The sequence below is a fragment of the Gigantopelta aegis genome, chromosome 8 (genome assembly GCF_016097555.1).
Source record: "Gigantopelta aegis isolate Gae_Host chromosome 8, Gae_host_genome, whole genome shotgun sequence".
Classification (NCBI taxonomy): domain Eukaryota; kingdom Metazoa; phylum Mollusca; class Gastropoda; order Neomphalida; family Peltospiridae; genus Gigantopelta; species Gigantopelta aegis.
In genome coordinates, this window is record NC_054706.1 from 22,475,823 (window position 1) to 22,488,236 (window position 12,414).

Genomic DNA, 12,414 nt, shown 5'->3' on the forward strand with positions numbered 1-12,414 from the left:
GCGATGGTTTTTATACACCCCCACCCCCCTTTTTGGCCCCTTTTTTACGCCGTGCCCTGGACCCAATCACTGGTGTTGTTAGAGACTGGACCCAGACTAGACATGCCTGGACGTTGAATGGATATGAGCATAACTAATTTGTTTGAAACTGGAATCATTAACACGTGCTCTTATTAGGTACCACGATAATTGGTGACACGCGAGATCGCATGACAGTACGGTAACGTGTGTGGCGATTAAACGGCTTTTATTACAAACTGCTAAATACTGTAGGCCTATAGAGGAAAATATATCGTATTATCGTAACTCCAGTCATCTCATACATTGTAGGTTTATTTTCCAAAAACAACAACGTGCGATCTCAACAAAACGATCAAGGATTTCTCGATACCACATGCAGAGACTACAAGTCATCGCGTTTTTTCCGCATGCAAAGGTGAAGGTCATTTGATGAAGACGTAGTACAATTTTCGTTGTTGGCATACTGCTTAGGCCTAGTACCTAGAATTTGTTAATATACACGGGTGTAGCCTGTACGAAGATACCAAAAAGTGGGGTGGGTGGGCACACAGACACACGTATAAAATTAATATATAAACCATCGATGCTGCTACAAAGTACCCCCTTCCCCGCTTCCTACGCCACTTTCATTTAATTGGGAATAAATTAATTTGGGTGATTATTGCATGGGTCCATTCAGTAGGCTAATAAACATTAAAACTATAAGTCCGTCCCACAGCGAACGCCTTTTTTATTACTATGAAATTTACTACAAGTTATTCATTTCTAAGCCGATTGATTTGTAAATTGCACACAAAATTAGTATTGTTTTGTTATTTCCAATACACTTTTACTTTTCTTGTTACGTCAAACAAAACTGAAGTTAATAGCAAAAAACATTTTTTATAGAATGATGGGTCAGACATTTTTTTATAATTTCAAAATTTGTCATGAAGAATATCGATAACAACAGCCCCAAGTTCAGCCAGCAAAACGTTTGTCTAACGTTCGTGAACTATTTGATTGGTTCTCAACGTGGCCATTTGGTTTATTGTGAAGCGCATAAACCAGTCTAGCGGACGGTTTTTCCGCTCGGTCTGGTTGAACGCAGCTAACATTTAAATAGCTAATAATAATAAAAAATTTTACCTAAAATAATGAAAACGTTTTGACAATTTTTGTCTTCTTTAGTCTTCTTTTTCTTCTAGGCATGGTTTAGCCTATTTTAAAAAAACAAAACAAATTGCCCCGGGATTCTTTTTCGGCTATTTACGGGGTTTTTTCGACGTTAAAACTTTCGGCAATTTTCGACGTTAAAACTTTCGGCAATTTACGGTGGGTTTTTTTTCCCCGTAAGGCTGTACGTTTCAACTGTAATTTATCATGTGTTACATTCGATGTGCAATTATAATACATGACCAAGAAACTGTATACAAACACTACCGAGGAACATCAAATTCGTGCATGTTTAATGTTTTAAAATAAAAGTTAGGGTTATACAAGTTAAAAAAAAAAAAAAAACATACACAAAAGGGGCACCACGGCAGATAATTAAAAGGGCACGGTTATTCATAGCCGTAAAGTAACTGGTATTTTTTAGGCAAAGGCACAAGGCAGTACGGCAAATGCCGTGGAGCCGTCGTGAATTTCGAAGCCTGCACACACACACACACACACAGACACACACATACACACACACTATTTCATCTCAATATATTAGGGCATTGCCAAAAAAAATACATGCAGAAAACAAATTTTGATATCTCCAAAGTTCAAAGGTCATAAGTCTGTGAAAAATTGTAAATTGCCATGAAAGTCTGATTTGATCTGTAATAGTACATGATAAAACTATACACAAATTTTTAGCTCAATATCTCAAGGCATTGTGGAAAAAACATTCATAAATGTGGGACAGACAGACATAATAACAGATGGACAGACACAAGGACGGAGATGAAATCTATAGTCGCCTTCAGTTGGACTGGTAGGGGACTACCAAAATTGAAATAAATTAATTAAATATAAATTCAATTAAACTTTTAATTTAATTTAAAAGAAAATGCACTGTCATGAACATCCAGAGATGCAAATACAAACAAAGTTTCTTGGATGTAAATAATTTAACAACAATGTACATGTAAAAGTTGACACTGTCGCCTTTCTAACTTCGTAAAGGCTAGATGAAAAACAAATACCGCCACTGCCGGTCTCAGTGGTGATGGGGATAAGCCATCAGCTTTAAGGCCGGTTGGCTCAGGGCTCGCATCACAGTGCCGGTTCTAACACAGAACACGTTTCAATAACAGCTTATTAAGATAGTGTAAGGACACTACATCAACTTTTCACTCACTAACCACTAACCCAATGTCCTGGACAGGCAGCCCATGTAGCTGAACCATAATTCGTTATTTCTGACATACTTGTTATTTCTGACACACCTCAGAATTCGACAAATCCGCTAGCCTGACGCCCGGGGCTAGTACTTTTTAACACAGGGCTAGTGACAAATACAAAACCAGTAGCCCGATGGGTTAATGGCTTTAAAAAAAAAAAATATATATATATATATTTTTGTTTTTAAAAACCCACCGCTAGCTCACGATGTTTTTCCTCCACTGACGTATGTTTGATAAATGTTATTCTGACATTGGTCATCGCATAATATCAACAAATCAATAAGTATATATTAATATTGAAGTTTTCACATCGTCAATTACAACAATACACACGGTAAAGACTTTGTTTTCTTTTCACTTTCAAGTTTCATACACAGGAAACAACCTTAATAAAATGCCTGTTTTGACTGGCTGTACAATTCGAATCCAGGATAAAACCCCACTGGAAAAAAACCCACCCAGACATAACCCCACTGGAAAAAACCCCACTCGGACATAACCCCATCAATAAATGAGAAAAATGGACAAAACCCCACTGTGACCATTTTACACATAAAACTGAAAAATATGAAATAAAGTTGAAATTTCTGTTTTGGAAGAATAAAATTATTAAATAAAATTCACAAAATAGATTATGATAAAGAATAAAGTTTACATTTGTATTTTGATCAGTCAAGTGTTGCACTGATTGCATTGATCTCCATGACAAAGGATTATCTGAACTTTGTGATCAAGAGATTAAGGAGGCCAGGTTTTCTTCTAAGAGATCAAGGTCATGATTTAGGGCTTCCCATTGTTGATGGGTACATGATAAAACTATATCACAATGGACCCCTTATAAGGCTGAAGAATACTACGTCAGTATTCATTTCCTGAGAACTGTAAATAAACTATGGAAGTTATCAAGAACAACAAGGGTGGGACAGCTAATTCACGAGGCTACTTGTATACTAAGAGGTATGCCAGGAAGAATATTCGATGGGAGTGTTCCAGCAGAGCTGCATTTACTTGTAAAGGCGGTGTGACTTCAGACCTGGAGGTAATTATGTTATCATAACTAACTTGTATGTGTGTAGGTAGATAGATATTAATTTGACCACCTTTTCCCCAATACATGTTATATTTATGGTATGCACATGTATATGCTGTTTCTTTAAATTTAATATGCAACATTATTATTATTATTATTATTATTATTATTTTAACATTGAAATTTATTCAAAATTAGTTACGGGCCGAGATTACCCAAGTCCAGGTAGATTTAAATTAAAGCCTGAATATTTGACTTTGTATCTTTCCAGATAAAGACCATCGTTAGTTTCACACAACATAGCCATGATCCACAGGATCAGTCTGTAGCAGTGGCAAAGCTGCGTTCAGCCATGAAGGAGCGTGCTGGCACATCACGTGGTACACTTACTCAGCTCCTAGTCGATTCCATCAGTGACACACCTGTAGATGTACGCGCAGAACTCGGTAAACCTGATCACATCAAACGTGCACTGCGTCGAGAACGGGCTAAACATATGCCCAAGAACCCCACTTCGCTCCGTGATCTCATGCTAGATGATGAATGGGGACCACTTCAAGTGATGGAGACAGATTTCTCATATATGACAACGGTGTGGATTCCTCTGATCGTATGTTAGTGTTCGGGACTGATGACGGATTACGTCACCTTGCCAGTTCTGAGTCATGGTTTATGGATGGAACATTCACTGTTGCTCCACTGTTGTTTACTCAGCTGTATGTGATTCGTGTTCCACTCGGTGAGTCAGCTGTGACGTGTGTGTATGCATTTCTACCAAACAAGCACCAATCCACATATGAGGAACTATTCATATCAATTCAGGATCGCTGCAGCGAGCTAGGATTCCAGGCTGATCCTGTAACTGTCACCCTCGACTTTGAACAAGCTGTGATGAATGCAGTAATAACAACCTTTGGTCCACAAGTCAATGTTCATGGATGCTTCTACCATCTTACGCAGAGCACGTGGAGGAAAATACAGAGTCTCGGCCTTGTTCAACGCTATCGGGAAGAGAAGGATGTTAAGCTTTTCTGTGGTATGCTTGATGGACTGGCATTCCTACCAGTTAATGATGTACCAGAGGGGATGACCTATCTGCGTGACATCACCCCTGATGGGCTGGAACCCTTGCTCGTGTATTTTGACAGCACTTATGTGTCAGGATCTTATCGCCGTATACAGCCTCCTCAACGATCAGATGGATCTGTATCTCCTCTTCGTATGCGCCGTATTCCCCCTGCGTACGCACCATCCATCTGGAATATGCACACCATCACATTGAAAGGTGGATCCAGAACCAATAACATATGTGAGGGGTGGAACAATTCCTTTGCGAAACTAGTTGGACATGCCCACCCAACCATCTGGAGAGCCATAGACAGCATTCGGAAGGATCAAACCCAGGCTGCTACTGCACGACTTATGGATGAGCGTGGTGAACGACCTGCAAAACGGGTACGACACCACATAAAGAAGCTGCAGACGAAGCTCCATAACCTCTGCACTGACAGACGGGATGACATCAAGTCCATTTCGGAAGTTCTGAAAGGCATCGGCCACTGTGTGAGGTGGAAGTAGGCTAGATTACACTTGTTTCAATAAAAAATAAATACTGTATATACGATTTTGTTATATATTGAGATATATGAGTGGGGTTATGTCCGAGTGGGTTTTTTTCTGTGTGGGGTTATGTCCGAGTGGGTTTTTTTCCAGTGGGGTTTTATCCAGTGGGGTTTTTTCCGGGTGGGGTTTTGTCCGTTTACCGTACAATTCACGTGGTAGTAAAGTCCCATTTAATTAACAGACTAGTATAACTGAAATACAACCCCAGTCATGTTTAGAATTACTGTGTTTGTCTTATTTATCTATTGTCTTCTAATTTAATGTCTTGTTTATTTGCGATAGGGATGTTGGCAATCAGAGAACCCAAGAACTGAGCTGACTTGACCTGTTTAATGTGCGTAGCAGTTTGGTTAACGTTTTACACCTGTACAAGATAATACTTTTTTTGTCTATCAATTAACGAGTTAAATCTTGCCAATATATTTGTGGACATCTGTCTGACATGGGATATATTGCCCTGTAGGCTATTTGAGCAATTGACATCACTGTTCACTACGGTACCGAATACACTGAACAAAAGACCATACATTATCGTGTTACATTGTATTGTGCATTTAATTCTTTTGTTTGGGGTGGTTAGAGAGAGGAGTTTGTTAAAATTACTTACCCTCTCCGGATGAGGGGGTGGGAATAGTGGGAGGGGGAATCAAAAGCCAAAATGAGATAACTGTTTAGGATCAAATGTAACAAAATAGGATTATAGGGTAGGTCATGCAGTTTAAAAAAAAACCTTAAATAATTAATTTATTTTTGAAACTTCATTCATCTCTACAGGTTGAGATAAATTTTAACTAAATAATACTACCTGTAATACTAATAATACTTTTCCAAAAAAAAAAAAAAAATGATACTCATGTACATAAATAAAAAAAGAGAAAAACCCAGGTCATCCCTTTTTTTTAGGTACTATAGGGGTTGGCTTCCCGGAACCATCGTTTTCCATTCTTATATAAAATTTGTTGTAATTGATCAGAAATTTCGGCTAGTGCTTTATTTTGGTGGGGATGTGGAATTTACAAACCCACTAGCCCTGTGGCTAGTGACTTTTAAAACAATTTGACATACCCTGCATACCTGTTATTTTTTATGTGTTATTTTAATCAAACATGTTATTTTTTAAGTATCTGGGTTTTTTTTAATTAAACATGTTATTTTTTATATACCTGTTCTTTTTTATATGTTATTTTAATCAAAGTTATTTTTTAAATATCTGTTTTTTTTTTTTTTTAATTAAACATGTTATTTTTTATATACAGTGGAACCTCGTTAGTCCGGACTCCAGTATTCCGGAATCCTCACCTTACGAAAGTTTTTTTTGCAGAACAAAACGACCACTCAGTAAAGTTATTCATTAATCCAGATATTCAGCTTCTGGAACCGGACGGTTATAATTCTGAAACAAATGTAAAAAGTAACGGAAAATTGCTTTGTTTGACCGGTCGCCACTGATTGAATATAAAATTAATCCGCCAATTAACGCTCAAGGAATCGACAGAGATAAAATGGCTGCACGGGGTTTCACACAGCAGTTTATTTAACCATTCACCTGTGTTTATTTGGTGTTAGTCGGATAGAGCACAAGTGTTTGGGGTTTTTTAAAATATAATTTCTTTTATCTATGACCAGATTGGCTGTTTTATTTTATAAAAAAAGAGAGACTATTTTATTTTTAAAAGTGGGTAACTCTTGATCATACCCTATGGTACCCCATGACCTTGTTTTGTAACTACCCTCCTAACTTGCCTGTATGATTTATTACTGAATACTGTTCATAATTGTTTTGGTGTCCAACTCAAGAGTATTGCTAGTCACCCAAAATAAAGACAAAGGAACGTCTTTATATGTTATTGCTATCAAAACACTGGCTTGAGACTCTTTCACAAGTGGAACAATGCTCATTCAGTTTCACACCGGGTTTGAGAGTTGTATTTCTGTGCTAGGGGCGGAGGGATGTATCATGCTGGCGTTTATATTTTATCAGTAGATATAGCAGAAATGAATTATAATTTCGCCATTTAATATGTTTAAAATATAATCTGTAAATGTAGATACTTTAAACTAATAATGATTGTATATAAGTGAGAAACAATATGCATTCCTCAACAACGTACCCACTTTGTGGAAATGAACTCAACCACGTGACCTAGATTTACAACATTAACCGGTACGACAAAACACGACTAATAAAATTTAAAACTTGTTGTCTCTAGTAATCAAACATTTAGTATCAACAATGCAACATGTCTTAAACAGTATTTCATTTTATTTAATCACATTTTCTAACTTTAACAGGGTGCAATTTGTTTTTAAAATTTTGATTAGCAGTTTTTCCTACTGGATGGAGAATTGATTAGCAACTATTGGAATTTGATTAGCACTTTAATAAAATGAGTAAACATAAAACACATTCTTTTCAATAAAATTGCATATTTCTTATATATGTATCTGTATTGTGGGCTGCTTATCCCAAAATAAAACAAGTACCGAACAGTACATGTGAAGGGTCATCACTGTCACTTGTTTACAAGGCCGTATCCTCCGGAGGTCAAGGGGGGCAGTCCACACACACACCCAGAGAATCTCACTTTGGTGTTTTTTTTGCTATATAGAAAATAGCATAGAAATGTCAGGGTTTAATTTTTATAGTACAACATATTTCTGAATAATATTTGTCAATGGTTATGCTAAGCAGCTTAGTCATCTAACTTGTTCAAAGTGATTTTTTAGTCTTTCCTGAGTTGATTTGTATGTCTGATCCAAAGTACGATTGAAGCCCGAGAAAAAATCCTCATTTGGCTGAACATTCCAACGTATTCGGTGTTCATTTTTGTTATGAAAATTGACAATTCTTAAACGATATATATACGTATTTTACTGGAACATTATTTGCCGAGGCAATTCGAAATTAAAAACGCCAAGCTGTTAATTAGTCGATAATACTGTATGTATACGCAAACATTTTCGCGGATAAAATAATTCACGATCAAGCTTTCATTTTACATTTTCACGATAGTTTTTGCCAATAATAAAATAAAAACGACCAATATCAACTGAACTCCTTTCAATGACAGTTTCACGTATGATATAATTATACTCGAGACATTCTCGCCATGCGGTCCGCATGTATGTCTGATAATACATGATGCAGAAAACTTGAAAAATCACTAACTAGACCAAATACTATTTATTAGTAGTATTCATAGGTTGCATTCAGGTTTACAAATAACGAAAGCCACAAATATGTATCGAATATAAGAATAATCAGTGTAAAAACAACAAAGTGAAATCTCGTAGTCACGAGATACCAGACGTGAGTTCAGCCAGCCGTTTGTCGTTAATGTTTGCCACTGTTTTTTACGCAACAAGTTAAACCGAACGACCACTTCGACAACCGGTCAAAATAATTATCAGACATTTTGACTACTAGCTATCGCTGAACACAGATCATGCATAGCACCGAGTGTCAATCATGGTCGTATGGGGACTCTTTGATTTAGGGGGGCTGGAGGGGTTGATTTGCCTAAAAATTTACGCAGATAAAAACTGCTCGAATTTCCCCCACTGTTTTGCCCGAATTTGGGGGGCAATTGCCCCCCCTGCCCCCCCGGGTCGTACGCCCATGGTGTCACTTGTAGTATAAAACCACGTGGCAGGTAATTTGACGAATAAAGTGCATGTGATGCGCTATGTGTTTTGTATTTATAGGCATTATTCAAAGCTAAATCTGAAATAAGTTAACGCGTAATTAAATTCGCGGAGCTATCAGCATGTTCGCAATTTTCGCGGTATATTTAATTCGTGAACATAACATATTTGCGTGCACGGTAGGCTACAAGTTCAGTGTACAAGGTCATAGCTGCTTGCAAATTAGGTTACCATGATGACGTAGCAACTGGTACGTTACATCACTGTTCTTGTTAAAACGTCAAACATCCTCCGCGTATTCCGACAGTATTTTCTATTTGAAATACTAATACACGCAAGAAGGTTGTACACTGAGATAAATTTTTAAAATGTTTATCATTGGCGAATCAGTTACCTTGGCTGCGATCACGGAAAATCGACACCCCTAAGTGCGTTCTTCTCCCGCAATCTCAATTCAAAGATCAATTTGGTTACAAAAAACATGCATCGCAAACTGCTAGTCATTGTTACAATATTGCATCGCGATCGCAAGATTTTGCATCGCTTTTTGCGATGCGAACCCGGACATTTTGCAGCCTGTTTAAGACAAGCAACTGGCAGTACACTACTCTTTTTTTCTTTTTTTTAAAAACAATATTTATTCATTTAAAATAAATGAAATGGATCGGCAAACAGGCTGTAGGCCTATGTAAATGCCTCTCCACGATATAATTTGACATAATACATAATTGAAATAAATAATGTACATGAAAGATAACATCACATAAATAACATTTCAGCCATTGCATACAAACTACAAATACTTTGTTAGATATAAAACTCGCATTCGTAAATATACATGAGCTACATGTGTAAACCATATATAATACAAATTTTAAGCAAAACAGGCAAAAGGTGCACCAGACTAATATAATATTAATATAATATGTATAATTATAAAGTGAATCAATAGTAGACTGGCCTCATGGACATGCAAATAGCACTTATTCACACTACGAGGCGGATCAACAGAACAAAACTGGTTGAAGAAATGTTTGGTTCTAAAAATCAAATGTGTCGTTTTTATTTTGTTTGTGAATCAAGGGGTTACTCATCACGTACATTTTAGTAATCCGGAAATTCATTAATCCGGATGTTTTTTTTAATAACCATACTGTCCGGACTAACGAGGTTCCACTGTACTTGTTATTTTTATTTTAATTAAACATGTTATTTTTATATCCCTGTTATTTTTGACACACCTGATATTTTTCACCTACCTGTGATAATGTACTGTGAGTCTCCACTAAAAGCACAGTCCCACACCCACCGCTGTTGACTGTCCTTGAGTTCCGTCAGCAACGTCAAGTCAGCAGTGCGCCAGATCTTACACGTCGTGTCGGCAGACGTCGTCGCTAGCAACCTATAAAATCAGCGCAGACCATAATTAGCTTATGTACAAAATAAAAAATTTCATTGAATGGCTATAGTACATTAAACAATGCAAAATAACATCTTCCACATTCAACCTACAAAATCAGCGCAGACCATAATTAGCTTATGTACAAAATAAAAAATGTCATTGACTGGCCATAGTACATTAAACTATGCAAAATAATATCTTCCACATTCATTAATACATATTAATATTAAAATGTAAACAATTTTGTTTATAAAAGATAATAGATTTTATCCTGCACCCATTGTTTGTATTTGGCAGATTATGATGACCAGATAAAGCACTGAAATAATATCCTGCTACTAGAAAGATACGACTTGTGACTTCATGTACATATGGACATCACATCCAGATACACGTATGTCATAAAAAGTTTAAAGTTTGTTTCATTTAACGACACCACTAGAGCACATTGATTATTAATCATCGGCTATTGCTTGTCAATATTGTAATTTTGACACATAGTCTTTGAGAGGAAATCTGCTACATTTTTCCATTAGTAGCAAGGGATCTTTTATATGTACCATCCCACAGCCTTTGATATGCCAGTTGTGGTGTACTGGCTGGAATGAGAAATAGCCCAATGGGCCCACCGACAGGGATCGATCCCAAACCAACCGCACATCAAGCGAGCATTTTACCACTGGGCTACATCTCACCCTGTACGTCATTCTTTCAACTTAAGTAATGAAGCTGAAATAAAAAGGTATATTAGAAATGTTGTCTCACAATGTTATGGATTACAGGATAACCTGTTAATGACATAGGATATTGGCTTTATCCTGTTACGGCCAAAGAGGGAATTGCACTCGGCAAGCCTCATGGAATCTGCCATTCTTACCATCACTGGATAAAATCAATATCCTATATCTTTAACCAATTATTCTCTATGAATACCTTATTCAGTACATAACCATTAGATTATATATTACCTGTATGCACAGCTATTATCCCGAGCTTACACTTGGAAATATTTAGCATTAACCAATTTTAGAATTGTTTTTTTAATTTGGCCCTAGACCAAAATATTTTATTAAGTCTGAGGCATTTTTAGGTTTTTGCAGCTAATGTGATAACGAATGAATGAATGAATGGACAGATGAATGAATGAATGAATGAATGAATGAATGAACGAAATAAAATTAATGTTTTAATAAAAACCAGGACAAAAATACACATCAGCTATTGGGTGTCAAACAAAGGTTAATGACAGAAGACAACGGTACCAGTCAAAATATTCAGGTGTGCTTGGCCTCCAGAACCCGACATTAAATTTAAAATAGACTCGAACTAGACTACATGTACTTAAAGAACATAATTATCTTACAACAGTGTATGGTACTTTTAGTTCAAATTTGTCATTTCTTCCTTATTAAAATAATTTTTGTATAATCCGGTGTGTTCTGAAGTAATCCTGCTATCCATAAAAGTTTAAGACAACTGGGGTAAGTTCAGTCAACGGCTTCTGGCTAATGTCCACTAGACTGGTTTATGAGCTTCACGTTAAACCAAATGACCAATCAGATAGTTCGCAAATGTTAGAAAAACGTGGGGCAGTTTTCTTGGGCTGACAGTTTGGTGCATCAATGAACAAAAACAAATATCCCCCAGTTGTTTATCATGTCCAGAAATATAAGTGATGTCAGGGTTTGGGAGCACTAAAAGAAAGAAAGAAATGTTTTATTTAATGATGCACTCAGCACATTTTATTCATGGTTATATGGCGTCAGACATATGGTTAAGGACCACACAGATATTGAGAGGGGAAACCCGCTGTCGCCACTTCATGTGCTACTCTTTTTGATTAGCAGCAAGGGGTCTTTTAAATGCACCATCCCACAGACAGGGTAGTACATACCACTGCCTTTGATATACCAATCGTGGTGCATTGGCGGGAATGAGAAATAGCCCAATGGACATGGACCAATCCCAGACCAACTGCGCATCAAGCGAGCACTTTTCCACTGGTCAATATCCCACCCCTTGGGAGCACTAATTCATCATCTTACTGTTTTCTTCATCTTTTACTTTTCCAACATGAGTAATTACACTAGAGTGTGCACCAGAATTTTGATGACAAGTCAGGTTTCATAAGCTCCTAGCTTTATAAATACTTTTTATAGAACTGTCAGGATGTTTGACCATTACGAACACTTGAAACATAAGCAGGTATTTGTCTCCAAATAACATTGAGAATTTTGTACTGGCAAGTGTCTGAAATTTTTATCTAATGGCGATAATTGTAATTTCCACATGACTAGATGTGAGTAAATTACCGTAAA

At 36.8% G+C, this 12,414-nt stretch overlaps 1 protein-coding gene across 1 annotated transcript in view; it reads right to left on the reverse strand.

Moving 5' to 3' along the window:
- Positions 1 to 12,414, reverse strand: part of LOC121379000 (target of rapamycin complex subunit lst8-like) — a 42,289-nt gene that overhangs the window by 10,778 nt on the left and 19,097 nt on the right. The window contains exon 9 of the mRNA XM_041507431.1: positions 9,954 to 10,096. Within this exon, the coding sequence (XP_041363365.1) occupies positions 9,954 to 10,096 (143 nt within the window). The remainder of the gene's footprint in view (positions 1 to 9,953; positions 10,097 to 12,414) is intronic.